The sequence below is a fragment of the Lipophrys pholis genome (assembly GCF_963383615.2).
Source record: "Lipophrys pholis genome assembly, chromosome: 16".
Taxonomy (NCBI): Eukaryota; Metazoa; Chordata; class Actinopteri; order Blenniiformes; family Blenniidae; genus Lipophrys; species Lipophrys pholis.
The window spans coordinates 13,889,704-13,914,807 of NC_137634.1; the positions used below are offsets into that span (position 1 = coordinate 13,889,704).

At 40.3% G+C, this 25,104-nt stretch overlaps 1 protein-coding gene across 1 annotated transcript in view; it reads left to right on the forward strand.

The window, feature by feature from the left end:
- The window catches only part of nrxn2a (neurexin 2a), a gene marked incomplete at its 5' end in the record, with an annotated part of 98,361 nt that overhangs the window by 11,481 nt on the left and 61,776 nt on the right, over window positions 1-25,104 (forward strand). The window contains 6 exons of the mRNA XM_080483937.1: window positions 2,568-2,869; window positions 9,085-9,246; window positions 14,024-14,453; window positions 16,584-16,967; window positions 17,865-18,068; window positions 21,325-21,351. Of these exons, the coding sequence (XP_080340063.1) occupies window positions 2,568-2,869; window positions 9,085-9,246; window positions 14,024-14,453; window positions 16,584-16,967; window positions 17,865-18,068; window positions 21,325-21,351 (1,509 nt within the window). The remainder of the gene's footprint in view (window positions 1-2,567; window positions 2,870-9,084; window positions 9,247-14,023; window positions 14,454-16,583; window positions 16,968-17,864; window positions 18,069-21,324; window positions 21,352-25,104) is intronic.

The following is a 25,104-nucleotide window of genomic DNA, read 5'->3' on the forward strand; positions in this document are numbered from 1 at the left end:
TTTTTTTTCTTCTTGTTTTTATGTCTCATGCTATGGCGTTCAGGAGCTGATGAATACCTCTGAGCAGAGCCTAACAAATAGTGCTTTTGAACTAAAGCACTCTGTCACAATTATCCAACTGAGAGTTAACTTCAAGGGGCAAATGGATACATGTGATTATTGAATTGATCTACTGACTTCCTGGAAGGATTCTTCTTGGATTTGTTTCCTGTCGTCAAAAGCACGAGGCAAGAGCAGATTGTTTGTTGTGTGTAAAGTAGTGCAGTGACAAAGACAGGAGGGGCTGCCACGGGGAAACAAGACGTGACAATGAGAAGAGAAGCGGGAGAGGCCTGCAGAGATTGTCGGTGCTGCCATCATTTTCTATCAGTATATGTTTCCATTTACGCCGAGAGACGGTTCAGCGTGGTGGTCTTATATAGCTGAATCCAAGAAGGCTGATAGCTCTGCCTCCCCCACCCCCCCCCCCCCCCACACCCTTTTCTCCGTCCCCTCAAGTCAGCTACAACACACATAAATGTTGAAATGCTCCAGCAGTGCCTTTTCTTTCTGGCACGGCGAGCGCAGCCAATGTATTTCAAGGTATTTCCTTGGAGTTCATGTCCAAGTCTATCAGGTTTCAGGGAAAACAAAGCCAGTATTTTGCTTTTCCACAGGTTGGTAAACATTGTTGCTGCAAACAACAGGATACCTTCTCAATAAGCTGGAGAGCAGAAATGGGGCTGTCTGCCTTTCTACTTTGAGGGACTCCTTAAAGACCTTCAAGCTTCAACAGAGCTTCAGGGTCAGCGACGTCTTTATCCTAGACAGCTGGGAATGACAGAGAGATTATTAGATAGATGGCACAGGCTAAACTTAGCATATGGTGCAGATGCTTTTGTAAGAACTGACCGAGCATGAAAAAATACTACAAAACATTTTTATTAATCGGTTAAATGAAAGGAAGCAAATAAGGAAAAAGCTAAAAAGAAATAGTTTGAGTATCCTATTAATACTATTCCATTAACATTTTTCAATCACTGAGACTTTTCTCCCTGTGTTAATGCTATTATCTCTGCTCCTGCACTCGGGCTTACATTTCTCCTCAAAGCATCAACATTAATAGGGAGCTGTGCACTCGGTATTTGAGGAACCACATAGTTCAAACAATTGAGGCTAATGGCAACGATGATCCTGCGGCCTTAAATTGGCCACTGAGATCACAAGTTTACATTTACTGTACACTCAGACATGGACTTAAGAGATCGCTCATTCTTCCTGCTCAAAACACTCTAAAGCTGCATCTTATGAGCTAGAGAAGAAGCAAGCCCACCCGTTTTATAAATATTATAAAGTACTTAATCCTGCGGGTCAGTATAATGTCAGGTAGTTCAATATGTTTAAAATTGAGAGTATAGTTCAGAATGTAGTGTGTGTGTACGCATATCTATCTATCTATATCTGTCTATCTATGGATCGATTGATCTATCTATCTATCTATCTATCTATCTATCTATCTATCTATCTATCTATCTGTCTGTCTGTCTGTCTGTCTGTCTGTCTGTCTGTCTGTCTGTCTGTCTGTCTGTCTGTCTGTCTGTCTGTCTGTCTGTCTGTCTGTCTGTCTGTCTGTCTGTCTATCTATCTATCTATCTATCTATCTATCTATCTATCTATCTATCTATCTATCTATCTATCTATCTATCTATCTATCTATCTATCTATCTATCTATCTATCTATCTATCTATCTATCTATCTATCTATCTATCTATCTATCTATCTATCTATCTATCTATCTATCTATCTATTTCCCCTGGAAAGCTGTGCCGCTCACGTGAGAATATGATATTTTTAAAAGTATATACAGTATTTATAAATGAACAAATCTTTATACAAGCTGTCTCCTTCATTCTGAATAGCTGGAGAGTTTTTCTTCCTTTGAAATTGTAAAGTGCATTTGCATTACCCCGTGGATATCCCTTGGACTGTTGTTGAAAATTAGATGTTTACCTAAGCCTGACACATTTATATTGGCATTTTTTCAAATGTCATTGTTGAATAAAGGATAAAGCTGGTGTTTGTTTATAGTTTGAGAGAAATTCTACTTAAATATGGATAAATATTTCTTGGATTTATTATGACTATTTTCAGCTCTGGGTTTTTTTCTGCAACACTTCTGATGTGTTTTTATGGAGCAAATAATTGAACTTTTTTTGGAACACACATCAATACAACAAACTACAGGCTATCGCCAGACTTATTCTTTAATATGAAAAAAAACAAAAACAAAACACAATCATGTGTTTTCCCAGTGGCAGTACATTCGTTCATCAGAATGTACGTTGCTATTTTAGCACATGTGAATGGGTCAATGAATACATATGTGGCTTGTTCAGGTCTGTTTTTGTGACCACAAGTTATTTCTCAAACAATACAGTATTGCATATTTTTGATCATTTTTAGTTCATCCTCAATACATACATACTGTACTTGAATTCGGTAAAGTAGCCAACACACCCAGTACATAAGTTAAAGTTAGGCCTGATGACAGGAGCGATTATCTAAGATGTTTCTCTTCCCCTCATAGGGCAGGAGGAGTCAGTGGCCACCTACAAAGGCAATGAGTTCTTCAGCTACAACCTGTCCCAGACTCCCATCCAGAGCAGCTTGGATGAGATCACGCTGTCCTTCCGTACTCTTCAGAGGAACGGCCTGCTGCTTCACACGGGAAAGTCGGCCGACTATGTCAACCTTTCTCTGAGGAACGGAGCCCTGTGGCTGGTCATCAACCTGGGCTCCGGGGCTTTCGAAGCTCTGGTGGAACCTGCCAGTGGGAAGTTTAATGACAATGTTTGGCACGATGTCCGAGTGACTCGCAACCTTCGCCAGGTTTGTATACATTGCTTAATTACTTCTTACCAGACTAGGAAACGTACACTTCAGTATCACAAGGAGGATTGAAAACTGTTTAGCCAAAGGAAAAACACATTTACGGTACTAAATAATAATTCATATTTGCTCAGAACATTTTGATTAAATCCCTGTGAGCTCCAGATGATATCAGTTTTAGATTTTATTGTCCACTGCCACTGTATTCAGGCAGTAAACAACTACTGTTTTACATTCTGTTCAATGTTTATTACTACTGCTCCCATTTCCCAGAGTCTAATATTGCAAGCTTACATCAGGTCATTCCTCTTTTTCTTATGAAAAGCTTGGCAGAAAAGGATTTCCTTTAATTTCCAGCAACTTGATTTTAGTCTGTACCCAAAAGCCCACTGGAAAGTTTTCATTTATTTACCTCAGTGGAAAAATCAACTGATTCAACAACATTATCCATTGTATTAATTTACCCTGCAGTGCTGATGATATCTCAGGGGCGTCTTTGCTACTTACAGATTTTCAGATTTTTATGATTCCCTCTTAAAAAGGCAGAAGTTAATTTTTTGTTTGTTGGCACTGATGCAACATTGCAGCAGCATGAGCAAGGTCTTATATTCATGTATAATGAATATAGCCCTCGAATGTGTCCGGCTCTGTGCTGCTGTACTTACGGTACTCAAGCCAAATGCAAGTCGGCCCAAAGGTTTCATATCATTAACACTGTCTGGACAAGGCCCTCAGTTCCCAAACTAATTTACTGCCTGGATGTGTCTGTTACATTATATTCTAGCCTGTTGGCAGCATTCCCTAACTGTAGCTTCATTTTTTCATATTAACACAGAATAAATATAATTAAGTGCAATAAATAGTGATTCTTTGCAGTGGAAAACCCACACATAGTTGCCTCTTTCTGCAGGTCATTGGGTTGTTTATCTCATCAATTTAGCGGCTTGCTCAGTGTCAACACTCCAGAAACTGCAGCTAACGAGCAGCAACAAGCTCTGATATTCGTACTTGTGGCAGATGACAAAGAATTAAAGTTAACTACTAACTAACTGAAGTAAGTTAAACGCCTCGTATTTTTCTCAGGAGTTGCTTGAGACAATAAAGAGTATATGGAGAAGTTTTGTTTGTTCGGTGATGGATTGATAAATATAAACATTACCCTGTATGAAAACGATGCTCTTTTTGTGATATGTAAACGTTACTTGGCCTGTCAGTGAGTTTGGAGTTTTGCTCCTGATAGTAGCCAAAATCATACAGCCTGCTTTCGGCCAATCTATTTTTTTATTTTTTTCCACCTGTGTGCAGATCATATAATAGTGAGTCGTTTCCTATTTTTTACATCCAGCGGGTTACAGACACACAGGACATTTAGAGCTGACCTAAGCTCGAGCAGCCTTAAAGAGCGAATAGGTTTATATACTTTAGATATCACCATGAAAAAATAATAACATAATTAAATGTCAAACCAACAAGTCAACAAAGCACTGGATGAATACAGCTGGCCTTCAGTTAATACAAGGGGCTATAAAGGGCCCGTCGTTTTCTTTATTTATGGTATATCAATACCGATCCTGATAGTGTAACATTTAGCACTTTTATACACAGGTTTTTGTCACCTGCATCATTTAGTGCTAATAGTCTGATTCTATTGAGATAAAATATGTAATGTATTTATTGATTTGTAATTAACAACGAAACTGCTAATGAAATTAAATCTCAATCCAATAAGTCAATAAAAAGTGCAAAGCACAAAATCTCACTGGCATTTAGGATGTGAGAGAGAGTTCCACCCCGAATGACACGGTAATAATGTTTTTTTTTTCTGTGTTCCGTTTTTATCACTTCACCGTCAGGTTAGTTTTCTCTCTTCTGCAGCTAATCTGCATCTACCTCAGCAATAATTGATTTTTTTTTTCTTTTTTCAAGTAAAAAGGGTCTCCAAGCTACATCACTTTATTCCAAAACATTTTTTAAGCATCCATCCTTCTTCCATGACACTTTATCTAACATAGGGTTGCAAGGCACTGGAGCCAATCCCAGCTTACTATGGGCGAATACAGTGTGCACTCTGTACAGGTTACCAGTCCATCACAGGACACAGACAAAAAGACAGACACTGACATTGAATTTACAGTCGCCAATTAACCTCAAATTCATGTATTTGGACCTTGACAATATGCAGCTTTTACGTTCTCTGACCTGCTCTTGAACTGGGGATGCTGTTGCCGTGAGGCGAGAGTGCTAACCACTACAGCACTGTGCATGTGTTTTCGAAAAACAGCTTTTCCTTTTTCCATGCTCATCAGGTAGACCTGCTAATGGGGATAATGTGCCCTAATTAAAGCATTAACCCAAATAATTCTGAGCATGTTTTTCAGCCAATTACTAAGAAATTGTGTCTTGTATGTGTTGCAGCACACAAATTGCAGCTTCATCTCCTCGAGCAGGCAACATTCAAATGATATGCAATGCAATGTTATAACCTTTAAAGTGAACTTAAATCTGCAGTAGATAAGTCACACAACTAAAATCCAACAGAATACATTTGTGTCACAATGCTGAAGCCTTGTGAAAATTAAGCTTCTAAACGTAAAAGTGAGTCCTCGCTTTTTTGTGTGTGTCACATAAAGGGATAACTTTGTGAATTTGCTTTAACCATAACTAAACTTAATATATTCCCTATGACGAGCCTGGGACACACAATGCATATAAATACTACCTTTCTTTGCTAAAGTGGGGCTCATTTTGTGTCTAACCATCTCATCATCACCAATATATTCTGAACCTGTCACACTAACCTGCATATAAACTTGCTTCCTCCTCCACATCTATTTCCTCACCCTGGCTTCTGGAAGAGCGGCAATCCAATGCTCACAACGTCACTTATGCTTTCAGGCGTGCATTTGATCCCTGTGTAAATTGCTTTCCTCTCAGATAAGTTACCTCACTGACATGTAGATAGGAAGAACTGTAACTCCCAAGGGAGTGCTGGTGGAAACATTTCATTAGATCCGGTGGTGCTTTTGAGGCTAGAATTCCTTCTGTTACTATCTCTCTTTCCATCTGTCTTTTCTTTTACCGTCTTGGACAAGCTGGCTCATGCTCAATCTTTCTCATTTTCTGAACCCTTATTAATGAGGCGCCCGCCTATTTCTGGGCCTGACCGATGCACAGCGCTCACAAACATACACTCACATTATCTGTCGTTGTTCCTTCTAAACACTGCTTAGTCCTCTTGATTACTCTTGAGCTCCACCGCAGTCATAAATATATGTTACCCTTTATTCATCTCTGCGTAACGCCAGCACAGGAGAAATTATAATGAAAGGTCAGGCTCAAATTGTACCATCCAACACTTGAATGTTATCCCGCTGTGTGCGTCTAATTATTAATGGATTAATTCAGTAAATTTGTTTGAATGCACTAAACTTTGACTTCAGATGTTCACACAGTATTAAGGTAAAGCATCTGGGTGTCACACTGTGGTGTAGCAACATTTCAGACACCGGCCGCGTGTTTGTACACATTGTAGCCTGAAAGACAAAGCAGCATTGATCAGATCCCCGAGACACAATCGCATTTTTTCCCTTCCCTCGGTTTCCTTGATGTTCAGTATCACCAACACACAGTCAATCCTTCCCATTGTCTGATGTCCACCCATACGACACTGAATGTTTCACCACCTGACTGACAGAAATCAATATCTGCCAGTAGCAGAAAACAGAGAGGCAGGACCTTGTTTTATAGACCTGACACCCGAACACACCGTGTCAGGGCATCCTTTTGTCTCTGTTCCTGTTCCGTTCAAATACCTCGGATCGTCTCCAAATAAGCATGACAGATCTCACAAACGTAACACATCCTCAAGATACAATGTAAAAACGATGGGAGATTTCATGATCATGAGTCACGCATGCAAAAGATTTATTATTGTTTATGAGCTTACTCTTATCTGCTTTAGTCAGGCTTTGTTGGATGTTGCCTACATTCTTATCGTTCTTTTCTTTTAATGGAAATAATCTCTTTTCTCATAGAGCTTATTGTTCTCTGCAATATTGATACCTGCTGAAAAACAAGCAAGTATCATTATCTGCTTGTTTGATGGTCTGAGGTTGATACACCACATTTATCATGCTGATGTGATCACTATAGTTTAAGGCTGATAATACCAGCATATGTTAGTGACGGTTAGCGTTGAGGACAGGGGTGAGCTCAGGGGGGCTTGTGGGTAAATTTACAGGAGTCACAAAAACGTGATTTGTGTTTGATTAATATTTTCTCTATCGTAACAATGCCTCTTGATAAGCTTGTACCATTCGACAGCCTTTTTACTTCCCACTGAATATTTAAAATGATGCCACATGTGTAAGGAACATCCGTTAGTGGGATGAGCAGGAAAGCTGGAATCTCGGTTGCCCCAATGAAAAAAAATGAACAAATTCTCTCGACCGATGTTGAGCAGCTTTTCTTTGCTGCTGGTTCTCGTTTGGAGGACTGGATGTTTGAAATTGAACAATTTATTCCCATAACAAACAGAAGCCTGTGAAAGAACCACGTTCAGCCACAATAGAGTAGCACCTCTTCCTCATGGTCGCCACCCTCCTGCTCACACACGTCTTCGAAGTGGATCCTATTCTTGGATCAGCAGTCAGACAGTGTTATGTTGGTCACTCGGGCACAAACAGCATGTCCAAACTGATCCCACAAGTGTTTATTGGGGTCGAGGTCAGGACTGCTGACAGGCCGCTCATTTCTCTATTCTCACCAAGCCTCTGATAAATCCCACTCTGTGGGGATGAGCATTGTCATCTTGGAGGATTGTTTGGTCCCAGACTGTGAACTTTTCTTTTCATTATGAAATCGTCATCCCTGCTCATCCCACAAATGCATATTCCTTACAAATGTGGTGTCATTCTAAAGGGAAATAAAAAAAGGCTTTACAATGATTTAAGATTTGTTGCCAAAGAAGGTTTGTTACAGCAAAGAAATAATTTACCAATATTATATTTATTATATATATTTATTCACACAATTTTACCCCAGTTCTTATGCACCATTTATATTGTTAGAAGGACATATGAACAAATGCTTTTATTTAAAACAAAGAAAAGTGAAGAGCACCAACAGAGGCGTAGACATAAAAGGACAGCACGAGCCAATATACTTGAGCAAGAACATCATTTTGATCTATACTGGGGTTTTTTTTTTTGTTATTTTTATTTTACAAAAGACACAGTGCTTAAAGATCTGCTTCGTCAAAATTAAGATGATAAATGGGAAAGTCAAACCTTATTAATCATTAAACCATAACAGTTAAATTGTGCACGCTGACTTTGCAGAGGCTGTTTACTTGGCAAAAAGGGAATAGTTTCATTTCCCTTACATACTCTCTGATGTTTCCAAACTGCCGGCCCGATTTCTGAAAAATGAATATCATCACTTGTTTTGAGTGTACGCAGTATCACTGAAGAAACAATTCTGCGTTTTAAAAAATGACGGTAAATGGCCTGAGATTTCAGAATAATTAACTAGATTCTTGTACATATGTGCCTACAGCCTCACTGGAGTCATCAGTTTCCATTTTTGACCTTAGAATGTAATCTATCATGGGCAGAACGATTTGCGAAAAGATCATTATGTTTTCACAGTCTATTTTCTTAAAAAGCGGAAAAAAGAAATAGTAATTGTTTTCAATTATTACTCCTAAGTGGGAGCTATTACATTTGTGGAGGAATACGTGTTAACTGTAGGCTCATTGTCATGGCAACAAGCATATCATTTTTACCTCTATAGCCGTGTTCAGCCAATCATTCCCTTCTCTTTGCACTGATGGCAGTGATATGAGAATAATCTTGCCTCCTTGCCGTCGATGTACAAGTAATGCAGCTTGCCATCGTGATAGCTTTAATCTCAAATTAATTGAGCACACTGAAGTATTCTCGATGCTTTTAAGCCCAAATATCAGCGGCACGAATATTTATGGTATATTGACTCCACAGCTATCCTGCTAATGTATCAGAAACAGGGATCAGCTGAGATTAGTGAACCTTTCAAAGCTGTTCTTGTAATTGCCTTCAAGATCCAACATTAAGGCGCGCTCAACTAGAATCAAGAAATGAAGCATGAAATAATTAGGCCAGCTCTTTCTGTTTGGCTTAAAATCTCTGCTTGTCTTGTGATTTATTTTCCTTGCTTTCCCATGACGGTCCCTCTAGGTAACGATCTTGGTTGACGGGATTCTCACCACCACGGGCTACACTCAGGACGACTACACCATGCTGGGCTCTGATGATCTCTTCTACATAGGGGGCAGTCTAAACACAGCTGACCTGCCCGGCTCCCCGGTCAGCAACAACTTCATAGGCTGTCTCAAAGATGTGAGTATGGCTTGACCTCAGCCGCTGCAGTGGCCTGGAATACTACCCCAGCCTTCTTAGATAGCGCGAGCCTATAAGCAGAGCATGTAGTGCGCATAGAAAATCACCCCTCACATTTATATTGATTCTTCCTGTTGTAGGGTGTTTGAAGGAGAAGCTCCGAGCTGAGAGGCTGTGCTGTGCAGAGCATATGCATTTATAGATTCCCGTGGGAATCCCTTTGAGAATCAAGCACTAATATGCATAAGAAACAGATGCATCTAATGCTCATTCCTGAATCCTGGCCTGAACCCGGTCTTCATCACTACTTTGGCATTTTTAAAGCATTTTTACCCTGGCCTGCACCTGTCACATTGATTATCTTGAGCAAGCGAGCTGAGATCATGTACTTCGCTCCAGAAGAAGTATAGACAAAGCAGTGAATTAGGGGTTAATGCCCAATTTCAGTCTGGTCTCACAAATTTTTAATGAACTCAGCAATCTCATAAAAAGCAAATGATGTGCGATGTGTTTTATAAGTAAGAAAAATACTTTCCCTTGCCCAGGGACTATTAGCAAAAGACATGATTAAACAGGCAGTAGTTTGATATTTTACAGTGGTGCCGACATCACAGTGACAGATTTTCTAGGGGTCAATGCTGAACTCACACGACTGATTTTACTTTTGTCGGGGACATTTACATCAATGATTATAAGACCATCTATTCTATAATCGCATATAAACCGTTATAAAGGCCCTGGTCCTGATCCCTATTAAATCCAGCTGCATGGGATGGAGTTGAATGCAGCGACAGGAGAGCGGACACGTTACTTAGATATGCGACACACAAAAAGAAATGAGGAAAATAGACTGGAAATAACCTGATTAAGCTCGTAACAGCAGCTCAGAGTAAAGTTTGTGAGGTTGATCATTTAGGAAGACCGCCTTGGATTCCTGTTAAAAGAAGTTTAATAACTGACGATTGTTGGAAACTGTGTGTTTGACTTCAGCGCTCTGCCAGAAGTAACATGAGAAGTTTCTTTTTTGGGATGCAGTCAAAAAAAGATCTTTCAACTTGCCAAGTCTTGTATTTATAGTGTAGAAGTTACTTCCTTAAGCTCAACAGCAAGTAGTCTGTGTTTTAAAGATCAGTCAGATGGCACATACACAGAGAAGTTACAGACATATGTTTTTTTAGGCTGTGTTGTAAGCTCGCCCAGTGTTTGTACAATCAAACGTCTAAATTACAAAACATATTTTTACAAGTACTGGAAGCCTTTAACATTAAAGTAAATACACATTTGTGGCTGATGACTTAGAAACGCTGGTCCTACATTGTGAATTTGTATCTGTTCTTAGCAAATAGTTATTGGATTGTACACTCATTCCAAATGTTAATCGCTAATGATAATATTGTTTCACTGAGTAATTTTAAGTATCTATTGAGCTGTTTATTTTACAGGAGTTGCAGCAAACCATAACAATGTGTACCATGGACTTTTTTTTTAATGCTTTATTTTCACGAGTTCACAAATTATAACTCGAAACAGTGGTGCTGAATATGTTAAATCGTACTAGTTAAACACCAGCAAGTTACTGCTGAGTCTCTGTGCATGTTAACATGCTGATGGGAGCACTTTGCTCACAGCACCCAGTACGGACCTGCTGCCTCGGAAAACCACCAGCAAGTTGTTTAAATATGTTTTATTGTAAAACTTTTTTTTAAATCCTGTAGCCGACGTCTTCAGATTTTTAATGATTTCCTCCGAACTCGGCTCAGAAAACTGATATGAGATTCATTTTTGAAATAGTATGTGCAGGTAACTGTTTGTGGAGGGTTTCTGAGCCTTCGATGATTTACTGAATGATTTCAAATGGACTGCACACTTAATAACTGCGCAGCTCGCATCCGCTTAAATGAAAATTAGATTTATTTTTAGACAAGTTATTGTACCAGCATGGTTGCCAATGCTGCAAACCTCCGCTCTGTGGGCGGTGTGACTGGTGGCAGCGTTTGGACCTACGACTGATGTGTGGAGCCACACAGATGTACGCAGGGAGGTTATAATGGGATAAAGAGTCAATAAGGATGAGTTGACAACCCCAAAAAGTGGTGGTAATGAGTGTGAGTGGTGACAGAGGCATAGCTGATCAAATGGGATCAGCCCTGCAGGAAATCCACCAGCTCGGTTCACAGACGTGTCAGTCCTGGACGGCGCTCTCCAGCTCGGTGATGAGCCAAAGGAATAAAGCTAGGTGGCGAATGGAGGGACTTCACACATGCACATTCATCTTGATCTATGTGGGAGAGAAAAGTGAGCGCTGAGTAAAATATTTATTTTGTAAGCAGTGAATCTATTTGGGGGGGCATATCTTTCTTCTTTTACTCAACGGCAGAGAGTTTGGGCCATGACTAATCTCTTCAGACGTTACATGATAATAAATGTGAGTACTGCTGGGAAGAGGCCATCAGGTTCATCAGGTGCAAGGAAAATAATGGCCACCTTCAGACGAATGTCATGACTACAACAACCAGCAGGGAGAGATGAATTTGTCTTTGAAGTCACCACTTTATTGGTCTGCTGTGTGTGTGTGTGTGTGTGTGTGTGTGTGTGTGTGTGTGTGTGTGTGTGTGTGTGTGTGTGTGTGTGTGTGTGTGTGTGTGTGTGTGTGTGTGTGTGTGTGTGTGTGTGTGTGTGTGTGTGTGTGTGTGTGTGTGTGTGTGTGTGTGTGTGCCCACAGGATATCCCACACCGCATCATTAGGTTTCCTGCGCTTTAATGCTTGAGAGATTGTACCCAATTTGGTTATGAAGAATGTCTTCACATAGATGTTTGCAGCAGATAAGGTCTTCATTCTTACTCTGTTGTTATTCTTCACTTGAGCGTTAAAGACACAGGGATTGTGTCAGTTGACTGGAGGAGCTTTATTCTTGTGTTTTGGGACATTTGGTAATCCATGTCACATACAACAGGCGTCTGAAATGGTAAAATGGGATTTCACGTGCTGTATTGTCCTTTGGTTTATATAATAGCCCTGCAGGGGTCACAGTGCCTTTTCAGAGCCATCTGTGCATTTCCGTGGCACGGAAGTTAGTTGTGAACCGCTGACGCCATGTCGGCACTTTGTGTAAGTGACTGCCTTGATTGACTGTCTTCCCATTTAAGAATTGTCTGTTACACTCATTTCTCGATGGTCAGTTTCACCATCTGATTTCACTGCTTAATTAGTCACACTGAGGCAGTGTGAAGTGTGATATTGGCTCAAATTGCCTCTCAGCTCTGCTGATAGTCCTCTGTGCAGTGTGGTGTGTCACCTCAGGCAGCGACTGGTTGCGGAGTGATGTGGCAGATAACAGTGGGCTGGGGGTGACTTACAACTGATACAAAATGAGACAAGGATTGTTGTGTCCTGCTGTGCATATTGATGAACCAAGAATCAAACCTGGATATAATAAAAAGGAGCCTCCACAGGCTTTCTATTGAATGTATGTTTGCACCTTATTATATCGTAATGGTCTGACTTGCAATAAAAAAATAAGAACTTGTGGTTGATGGTGACCCTATATGCTAAAAGATGGTACAGCAGTCTTAGAGATGTTAAAAATACCTCTGGGCTGGTTATGTAAAAAAAAAAAAAAAAAATTATAAAAAAAAAAATACATTTTAACAGAAACTGCCACCTACATGAAAGCTATTGATTGAGCAAAATCATCACTATCAATCAGAATGCGACATTAATATAAATGATTTGAGAAAATGTGTACAAAAAGGTTGTTTTTGTGTTTTCCATAATTTACTATGATCAATCTAAAATAACAAATCAATAGCAAGGCATTTATCAGAGGCAAACGGTGACTCCGCTGCACAGTCCTTTCTTGTCAGAGAGCAAGATCACATTTTTCACCAATATTCATGCCCGTCATGAGCCCATGTTCACCAAATTTATATCTATAAATAATAAACTGTGTGGTGCGCTTGTAAAGGATAACGTCCACATTCCTCCCACCCACCATCTCTGCCTGGACGTGATCTTTATAAGTTTACCTCGGTATGAACACAGAATTGTTTGTCGTTGTGTTCATTCAGTGTTTGAGGCTCCTCCGCTCTGAATTTAAGATAAATTCTCTTGGACTCATTGTAGCTTTCCTAAATGAATCAGCTAAGTGTCTAAAATGTAAATGTTTACATTAGCATTTAAATCTAAATGATTCAACTGCCTCCTTCTTTTTTTTGTTTTCTCAGATAATCTCATCATCGCTGAGTAGGTAATGAAGAATTTGTTTTATGATGAGCCTGAACATGCAGATTAAAAACCAGGCGGTATCTTATCGCCTGGAAAAAGAATGTCTGAGCCGACAAATAATTCAAAACAGTCATCCTTCCCAGTCTGAGCATCAGTGAAATGCAGTTGTTTTCAGTTCCCTGTGCTTCCTCTGTCTCTGCACGGATACACAGCATGAGTCTGAAATTATCACAGTGACTCTAAATGTGGTTGATTTATTTATTTATTTATTTATTAATGCGGCGGGTGCTTATACGTACATTGATGAAAAGTACCGGTTTATTTGACACATCTCTTGAATTTAAATTATCAGACCATTTTTCTTTTTTTTTCCTTTCATATATTTGAGCTTGAGTTCATGGATGATTCAGCGTTGTTTGCTGCGTGTCTTTGTGAATGCCGCAGCGTCATGTTGATTCTAGTATTTATTGATGACTAATATTCAACCTTTTGCTCTAAATTCATTCCACTTTCCCGCTGTCATCTCACCACGACATCTCTCTCATTTATTAGGTGGTCTACAAGAATAATGAGTTTAGACTGGAACTGTCACGGCTGGCTGAACAGAGAGACCCTAAGATCAGTATCCATGGTGACCTGATATTCAGCTGCGAGAATGTGGAAGCCCTGGAGCCGGTCACCTTCGACACGCCGTCTGCCTACCTGACACTGCCCAGGTGGAACACAAAGAAGACAGGCGCCATATCTTTTGACTTCCGCACCACGGAGCCCAGCGGTCTCCTGTTGTTCAGTCACGGCAGTCTGCAGGGCTCGCAGCCCGACAGGAAGCCCCGGGCAGACTTCTTTGCCATCGAGCTGCTGGATGGGTTTCTCTACCTGGTCATGGATATGGGCTCTGGCAGCATCAAGATGAAAGCCAGCAACAAGAGGCTCGATGATGGCGAGTGGTGCCATGTGGATTTCCAGAGGAAAGGCCGCAACGGTGAGAGGATTTTGTGTTTGTGGATGCAGGGAAAGCCTTCTGTCTACTTCTATTACCGGGTTTCTCCACTTTTAGCTGCGGAGAATAAAAGGTTTTTAGCTGTGAAATCGCCATATGCCAGCATTGATACAGTCACATCTACTCATTTCTTTTTTTTTTGCCCACAGTGAAACATGCATGCACATTGGGTTTTAATTACAATGATATTTTTAGTAGCTAAAATCTATGTGTGACATTTTGAAATCTGGGTTAATCTATTTCACCAGTGGCCAATTATATAGTCGCCCAAGTGAAAGTGGAAAGACCAGCCTTATTATTACAATTGTGTAAGGTGTAAGTGTGAGGCTTATTAGTTGAAGCACACACACGTACACACACGCACACAACAATACACACTTCCTTCTATGTTCTCCCTGACATTTTCATAAGGAAATGTATTTTCTTCTCAGGCAGAGCAGTATGACACTGCAGATTCTTCATGTATTCAATCTGTCAACTGTTGACTACATAGTTTATCCAAAGCACTGACCTAAAACTAGTAAAGTCTGTGAGTTTCCAAACATCTGCTCAGTATCTTTATCGGGTAGCCCATTTGTTTTGCAAACAGTTTGCGACAATAGGATCAAATGTCCGTTACATTCGGAGGGATGTATCTCCATTTGGAAGATATTTTAACTGGCACAAGCAAATGTGTTACTTTTGCATTACGGCTCATTGCTCTTCTCTGAATACACATATGGACACAAAGAATGATACACAACTTCATAACAACTTCCAGCATCTGTAGCTGGCATGTCGAAGTCATCCACCCGGGATCATTACTATGATCACAGTCAACCTTCCAGTATTGGTACCAGGTCGGCTGCTGTGTGGCAACTATTCTCAACAGGAAAAAACCCACTAACAAGTAGATGGTCAACAATTCATAAAAATGGCCGTGAAGATTTCTCATGGAGCGGGACCTTTTTATAACTTGCTATGTTCTGTTGACCGTGTTGAATCGATCCCATTAACTTCATGACTTCACAACCTGTGGGTCGCCCGCAAGTGTGAAACAGACCAAATGCCTTTGCAATACAGTATCAGACTTGTCTAAGACTTTGGCTCAGCAGTGAAAGCAGCAATGAACCTCGAATATAAGAAAAATACCTTTTCCTTAACTATTTCCAGGAGGAAAAAAAATCTCTTTTGTTTTCTCATAATTCTGTAGATTTTCAAGTTGAGATTTGTTGGAAACAGTTGCACGAAAAAGCACGATACACCTGTTTCATAAATTAATTTTGAGTGAAAATTAAGCAATTGTATGAAAATTGCCCAGCACTAATTTTAGCTCATATATATTGTGACACATTTGTGGTTTGTTTCACACTTTCGCAATAAACTGCATCACTGGTATCTGTCAATCATTGCCTTTATCAGCAATTCCCAATCCTGCTGCTCCACTGTCTTGCATGTTTGAGACTCCTCCCGGCTCAAAAACACCTGATTGAAATGAATGGCTGGTTATCAGGCCTCTGCAGGGCTTGATGAAAACTCATTTATTTGAGTCAGGTTTGTTGTAGCGGAGAGACATCTGAAATATGTAATGCAGTCGTCGTTGATTAACAGGATTGGGAAGTGCTGGCCCACACGATGGGAGACTTACTTAAGAATTGGCAAAAGAAACAAAGTTTTGAAATAACATCTCCAATAACACTATTTTCTTCCATCCATGTTGTTTAACGCTTGATCCTGTTCAAAGGTGCTGCTGATCCCAGCAAACTAAGAGTGGCGGTATCGTAAACCGTTGACCGACCACCAATCACAGGGCATACACAAAGAGAATTGCACGGGGAGAACATGCAAACACATGGAAAAGCCTCTTTAAAGCGAGATGCTTATCACCACGCCGCCATGCAGCCTCAATAATTTCCAATTTCCATGTATTTCAACGAGGGTTAAGCCCAAAATCATGCCCTAAGGGCTGTCAATGAGCTTTCTTTATCTGCACTTCTTAAGACAAACAGACTGGTGTCCGCTTCCTCAATTTCACAGTTAATTCTTGCTCCTCACTGAGCACAACCCACACACACCTGTCCCAAAACATTGTCCAACTCCAAAACTGACTCACTGTTAATGCCCTCCCTGCAGGCTTCATCTCCGTGAACAGTCAGAGCGTCCCCTTCACTTCTAATGAAGGCAGCGAGATCCTTGACCTAGATGGAGACATGTATCTTGGCAGTTTACCCGAGGATCGCCAGGCCCTCGTGCTTCCCCCCGAGGTGTGGACGGCTTCCCTCGGCCTCGGCTACGTGGGTTGCGTCAGGGACCTCTTCATTGACGGACAGAGCCGGAACCTGTGGAGGCTGGCGGAGGTTCAGAGCGCTACAGGTGTCAGCAGTTTCTGCACGAGGGAGACTCATGTCCGCTGTACCAGGGACACGTGTGCCAACGGTGGACACTGCAGAGAAGGCTGGAATCGCCACATCTGTGACTGCAACAGCACTGGCTACTTAGGCCCGAGCTGTGAGAAGGGTAAGAGTCTCAGAGCAGGACAGTGGTGGATGGGCAGGATGAGTGATTCTGAAAAAGCAGCTGCAAAGCTTTTAACACACTTTGGCTGGTATTTTATTTATTAAGTTAGGTGTGTAGTGGCTAAAAAGGGGCCTGCACAGATAGAAAGAAAAAAAACAAAAACAACTATGTAGATACAAAGAAAATTCATTATCAATACTTAGAGCTCCCAAACAATAATAATTCAATTTTCAACTGAAGCATGAGCCCACTGTATAATGTCATATATATTCAAATGAGAGCCGTCCTCTCGGCTAAGCTCACTTTCAGCTCAGGATCACTCTCCCAGTCTAGAAAGCCGGCTGCTGGCAATGACAGGACAATGGAAAATGCTCTGGTTTTTGTTTAAGCTATTCAAAAATAAATTGCAAATGTTTTCCTACAGTAGACTGATTCATTAATGAATTGCCAGCGTCATGAATTTGCCCATGCTATGAGTGTTTCATTAGAAATGCAGTGGTGCTTCGGCAGAGTGATTCGGCCTAAATCACGCTGCACTTACCATGCAGATGGTTTTCTCGCAGAGAGGCCAAATTACGCAGATCCATTGGCAGCTAATAGTATGAGGGATGTATGAAAATCCCCCTTGTATTGCTCTATGATGGGTATAAATCCTTCATAAATTAGATTGCTGCTGCAGTCTTGCCACTGTCTTGTACGCTTCAGGCCTTTTCTGCCATCTGGTGAAACTGATGAAAATTGCAATCTAAAGTTATATCATGCAGCACTCTTAAGATAATCTGAAACTAAATTCAGGTTTCCTTCCAGAAATGCCACTTTGTGCTTTTAATTTAGTCCCTGTGATTTCCCGCTGGGCCTCCATATCTGTTAACACTTCCCCATTCCTGAAATCCCCAGAAGCCACCACGGTGAGTTTTGACGGCAGCATGTATCTGAAGGTGGTGCTGCCGAGGACGCTGCACACAGAAGCAGAGGACGTGTCCCTCCGCTTCATGTCCCAGAGGGCTTTCGGGCTGCTGATGGCCACCACCTCCCAGCAGTCGGCGGACACCCTGCGAGTGGAGCTGGACGGTGGCAGAGTGAAACTCACTGTTAACCTGGGTAATGCAGCTGCAGCAATAATGAGTCGATGATGCCACTAAACTTTTCAGGATCTGCCACCTCGACAGATATCCCGAGATGTTGTACTTTGTCTGGGGCTCTCTCATAACCACCTTCATACACAACAAGTGCAGTTGCCTAAAAAAGTGAAGCATAACTCCCCAAAAAGTTTTGTGTTCTTAGTCATTTTTTTCATTCTACACCATAAACCTTTATGGAATTAATATAATTGGTTTTAAATTGGATGTAAAATGACCTTGATAAAGAAATAATACGACATGTTTTCCCATATTTATTATCAGCTATACATAATTTCCTAACATCTAAAAAGAAAATAAATTACAATAATTTTGCTCTATTTCAAAATATCTCCTACTTTAATGTCTAAATTGATATAATATAAAAATCTTGAATGAATAAAAAAACATTTAAAAATGTTCATCAGTGTTCAAAGATCAGGTGTAATTTGAAAGTCATGTAGCCTGATTGTATGTATAAAAATGAGTACTAACTTGAAATTGCACACACAGACATGCAGAACCTGATCTAGTAAGGGAACACAGAAGAGCTGTGCCTTCATGAATATGGAATATTGCGCCTGTTTTCCACATCCCGCAAAATACTGGGAGGAGTTGATGCTAATGGGTTAATTTAAAATTTACAGACTGAGAACAGTTTCTCTGTCATCTTTCTGAATTTTATTCTGTTGTTCTTCCTTAATTTTTGAATTTGTGACAGATCATCTAGTTTTCTCCTTCAATTCAGATTAATCTGTCCTGAATGTTTGATAACTTCCTCCACCAACCCGTCCAACTCCACAGCAATACATTGTGTACTTTTCCAGCCAACCAATGCAACCCATGCTCTAAATTCACAAGATTTTAGTAAATCGGACCCTTAATTCCATATGAGGAAAACAAATATGACTACATACAGTATGTGTTGTTTTGAGTGAATGAGGATTTTCAAATTATATTCATAACAACTTTTTTTCACGTCATTAAAAAAAGATTTTTCTCCCTTTTCTCTTCATCGCATAATTGTGTAGCAATGCACAAGAAACCATCCAGTCCAATAAGAAGAGTTGATATTAACAAATATCTAGAAAAAGTTACAGTTAATGAAAATGTGCATGTTTTGTTTTTGTGCTTCGAGATATCTTTTCTGATAATGTTTACTAAGCGAGTAGAAATGAGGTGGAGAGGAGACACTAATATTTTCCCACAGACATCCCAAAATGTGTTTTTAGGCACCCTCTGATGTATAATCACTGTCCACTAATTACTGTAAAATTCATGAGTGTGAACTATATCAAGAAGGCTACGCATACATTTTTAATCATTTTGAGCAGCTGTTATTCGAAAGAAGAAAAAAACTATGAAAAAAAAACAAGAATTTTAAAGCCTTTTTTGAGCAACTGTATGTGTGTATGAATATTCAGCCTCATATTTCTCCAGTTTTCTCTCTCTCTCTCTCTCTCTCTCTCTCTCTCTCTCTCTCTTACTCTCTCTGTTTCTCCTGTGGTCTGGTCCCACCTGACCGTCTCAGCTCTTTCAGCCCTTCAATGGCTAGTCTGCAGTTCAAGGAGAAGGCAGTCAGAGACCTGATCCCTCATTACACTGAAATATTACCACTTTAACTGCCTGCACCCTCCATGTGACCATTGTAGTTCCCTCCCCTCAAATGTTCTGGCTTGGATAGTTTAGAGTCACGCCACTGAACAAAGAGCACCAGCGAGACATATACACACGCACACACACACACACACACACACACACACACACACACACACACACACACACACCTGCAGCTGAAAGCCGCTCTGGTCTCTGGCTGTCTGAATCCACTGCTCTGTGATGGTTGACAGCTTGAGAGCACTCCTCAGCCACACGACTTGCACCAATATATTCACATACAGTTGGGTAAATTGGTTTTATTATTCAGAACATGCAAATGATGAGTGGGTGACTCCATTTTGAGGCCAATAATTTGAATATTTTAGACGGATTTAGAAGATGTTCAGCTGTTGAGAATATGAGGAAATATTGGCAAAGCATAGCAATTGTCGAGTTGTCATTTTTTTTTCATGGTGTAAGTATCACTGTGGCTGCAGGTTGTGCAAATCGCCGCTTTTCCCCTGTATTGAACCTGGAAAGTGTATTACCAGCAGGCCCTTTCGTTTAACGGGAATTTGAGTTGAAGGCGGATCGAGGTTTGAGTAGAGGTGCACCTTAGGCTGCTCACAGTGAATCTTTTCAAATGGCAAAATCAGACATTCATGACCGATGGTAGTTAATTTCATTGATTTCATTAAAGGTCAAATAACGTGAATTTACAGAGGCTTTAGTTCTCTTTATTCGTGTTGGGATCACAGGGACTGAACTCAATGAGTGAGTAGCACGATACACCTTGACACAAACTACAGGCAATTTAGAGTCATAGTCCAATATAAGAAGCATGTTTTTGAAGAAAACTTGCGCAAACATGGGAAGAAGTCCACACAGAAAAACCACAACCTGGAAACAAACAAAACACCTCTCACTGTAACTGGTGAGACATCCAATAAAACAAAACAAAAAACAAAAAAAAGCAGGGATAGTGTGTTGAATTTTACAACACACTGGTCATAAAGTTCACAATAACTCGTTATTGTTCAATACCAACCAATAATTGTTGTAGCTTCAGGGTGTTTTATTGTTTTGTTTTTTTCATGTTTATATCTTTACTGTTATCTCTTATGTGACGCTCTCAAATCTTAGCACAGGTTCCTCTTTGGGTTTTTGTTATCTGCTTCAGACAGTTTCCCTCACAGCAGTGCATGTTTGCTAAAGTAGCCCAAAGCACACAACAGTAGAATAATCAGTCACGGTGTCTGAAACTGTCAAATTCTGCCAATGCTGGATGGAAGCAGCCGGAGCACAGCAAATACTGATGCTAAAAATAACACATGTGCACCTCTACTTTTATGGTCAATAAAACTCTTATTGATTCAAACTTCGAGCGGGTCTGTTTGACTTCCAGCAGTGCCCAACACCTGCTGAGGTTTTCCTTTCACTCGTCGCTCCTTCTCTCTAATGTTGTGCACGCTGCAGGGAGGAAAGTGGCGGTTTAGACTCTCGAGGCTGTCCCCGGATGGTGGGCTCTGAAAAGTACTGAACTGTCTGCAGAATGTACCTTGAAGGATGTGAAATATTCTCCTCTTTTGTGCTGTTCTTTTTTTCTTTTAATCTCACCATCTCACTCTCTCTCTCACCAGATTGTATCAGGATAGACTGTAATCTCAGTAAGTGTCTCCTATGATTATTTACTGTACCATGACTTAGAGAACATGCACTGTGCTATATTCCTATGGCCCTTCGCTCTATCCCCTTATGAAATGGAACATGATTCATTTATTCTGCACCACAGCGCCCCTTCCTTGTTTACCGTTGCTGTTATCTTACTCACAAGCAACATCACAAAAGATAAGAACAAAAATGAGACTTCACCATGGCACGGAGCTCTACAGCTGAACACAACTGGATCTTTTTGTGCGATCGAATTGCCACATTTCATTCTAATTCGTTGTAATCAAATGCATCTAAATTTGACTTCCAGCAGTCTGTTGTTGTCCCGCCATGGAAGCTGTCATTCTTATGAGACTAAATTACTCGCACTGCTAATAATTGGGTGCAGATTGTCTGTAGTGAGTAAAGCAGTTCTCAATCTCACCCAGAGAAAGAAAACTCTCAGTGAAACCGCGACAGATCACAGTTAAACTGAGAGTTTGATTTGATATGTGATCAATAGATGACCATGAGACACGAGACTGGCAGATTTCAAAAAGTCTTCCCAAATGTTTGAAGACAGAAAAACGGTCACAGCTTGACGCACCTTCGTTTATCAAGCGCAATTCAACAAGAAGGCAATTAAAACTGCTCTACATCAGCAGACATGAACTGCAACAAAATGCAGAACAATAACAAGAAATTAAAATAACAAGGGAAGATAAAACACAACATTATTAAAACACGTAAAAATTTTGGAACAGAAAGAAGCAGATTACAAAGAAATGCAAAACAAAATAAATGAGTGTTGTACTGAAAGCCGGCAGCAAGGTCTTCAGCCTTGTTTTAAAAGAACTCAAAGCCTGCAGGTTTCTGGGAGTTTGTTCCAGATGTCTGGTGCTTAAAACGTCTGCGTGTTTTGTTCTGATTCCAGGAACAGAAAGCAGGTTTGATCCAGGTGACCCGAGAGGTCTGGATGCTTTCACAACATACTGGAAGATCTGACTATACTGGGACTGAACCATTCAGGGCTTTAGAGATCAAGTAGTAGTACTTTAAAGTCAATTCTCTGAGTAGTGGGGATCTGTTGTTGTTTTGAATCCTCTGCAGCGGTCTGACCAGTTAAGACTTTGTCACAGTAAACCAGTCTACTGAAGAAAACTCCAGGAATCAGTTTTACTAAATCCTGCTGAGACTTCAGCCCGTAAAGCATATTTATTTTGTTCAGGTCAATTTAAACATCTGATGCTAGTTTATTTCAAAACAGTAAGTGTGGAATCAAACTACATTGGAAGATTGTCAGTTGTTTTTCCTGCTTGAGGTTTTGAAAACTAGATGCATCCTGGATCAGATGTGCCGGTGACTGCAAGATCAATGTGTGAATAAAATATTCAATCATTTAACTTAAAAGAAATAACTTGATTCAAACAGTCTGGCTCACAATAGCACCACGGTACAGATGAGTGCATCTCTATTTTTTTTATGGAGCTTGTAAGTAGTTCCTCTGACTCAAAGGCAAGATTAATCCAAAAGAAGATTTCACTTTGGATTAACAAAGTAAATTTTTTTTATTTTTTATTTTTTTGCTTTCCTTTTCTTTTCTCTTGGTACTTAAGGTCACAGCAAGAGTGATGATAGAATATTTGATGCAGATTGTCGCACTCACCTGATAGCGAGCGACAGGCAATTTAAGTTTTGGTTCAGACTACAGCTGTGTGAGGAACAGATAAAAGCAGTTGCCAGTGGAGAGGTGAACAGCTCTCTGATTTAGATCGTCCTATACAGAGGAGGCTCATGAATACTTTTAAAAAGTTATCACGCTAATCGAGTGCCAACTGAAAGCTTGTTTCCCTCTCGCGTATGTATAGATCCTTGATACCCGAGAATGAAACGGTTTAAACGTCCACGTCCGCTTTCTCAATGATTTACAAGGCCGCCCGAGCATTAGTCATTATATTGTATTTATGATCACCTGAGATGCAGGGATCTCATTGCGGCATCTGTTTATGTAGTTTCAAACATATCTTGACATTTAATCCTGTGTAACTGAGCAATCAATGACGCACAGTCTGTAATTCTGTCTCATGTTAATCTATTGATCTAATGTGCAGCTTTAAAGGTGACATTATACAGCAGAAAAAGGCACTTTCTCAAGAGATTTAATGCACATTTATGAGCCTTATCAACTGCCCATTGTATTGAATGGATTGCACTCATCAAGGTGAGTAGAGGATGTGTTTTATATTTTGTGTGTGTGTGTGTGTGTGTGTGTGTGTGTGTGTGTGTGTGTGTGTGTGTGTGTGTGTGTGTGTGTGTGTGTGTGTGTGTGTGTGTGTGTGTGTGTGTGTGTGTGTGTGTGTGTGTGTGTGTGTGTGTGTGTGTGTGTGTGTGTGGGTGGACAGAGATTGGATGTTAGATGTGTATATAACTACCATCTCTTAAAACTAGTTCAATGTTCCATCAGCAGGAGAGCAATTTATAGCTGTTTTAAATACTTCAGTGCACATTGTTTATACAGATGGATGATTATGCAAATAACAAGGAAAACTATGTCATGGTTGATTTAGATTAAGGTTGAATATTAATATTTTTTGTTAGGCGTCTGCATAAGAATTTGTCCCCTCTTACCAGCAGATGGCATTGTATCATCACACACTGTCCACAGAAACTAGTACCTTATGTGCACTCCTCTGTGTACAAAATGAAGCCTCCCCCTGATCCATTTCACTCACTGTTTGTGTGCTACGCCAGCAGCCTTTGAGAAGATTTTGCACTGCAGATATGACGATGGAGGCCTTTCTTTTTCTTTTTTCTTTCTTTCTTTTTTTTTCTTTTTTTTTTTTAATTCATTTTGGATTTGGTAGTAGCAAAATGAGCCAAATTTTAAATTGCAGAATTATCTGCCTAAATGATTTGGGAGATCCTCATCAAATTAGCTATGTCATCCTGTTTGCGGCACACATCCTCTGTGAATCCTAAATGTGCTTTGTTTCCTGGATTTCGTTACAACTTGTTTATACAACGCAGGATTCAAATTTCTCGGGGCGAGATATCTTGCAAGTGTAGGTTTTTGGGTTGTTTTTTTTATTCATTTATTTTTTCCGAGGCAATCAGAGAGGCAGCCCATCTGCAGCAGCTGCTTGGAAGCTGTCCACAACTGCTTACACAGTGGGAGGGTAATAGTTGTAAGAACAAATGTTGCTGCAATGCTCCTGGTTAATTCTCACAAATCTGGGGGAATAACGGTGCGCTGTGCACTTTTGAAACCAGGTTTGTTCTGCAAAATTATAGAATTACCATAACATGCTTTGATTAACACGCCACGTCTTGCATTCAAAGTCTGAGCTCCCTCATAACGCTGACCTGCATAACTGCACCAGGCCTTTGAAGTCGTCTTTGTTTGAAAGAATTAATCAAATGTGATTCTAACTAAGGGATCAAACTGGACAAAATGCACCCTTTACACACGCGTCTCGCTCTCGAGCATCTGCAGGCTGAGCTTGTGAAGCGACGGTGCTTTGAAAGGAGGCCGCATTTCAAAGGGTTTACAGTCAGATGTGTGTGGGAATACAGAATTATATTCCACCATTTTAGTGGCTCCCGTTACATATGGTTCCTGATCCCTGCATTATTCTACGTACACCATTTGTATTCTTTGAAAGATTACATTATTCATATTCATATTAATGCCTGCTGCACGTCATGCTTTTAATTATTTTTGTCCAGTATTAATTTTAAATTAAGAGACAATTATTCAAATTTTGAACCAG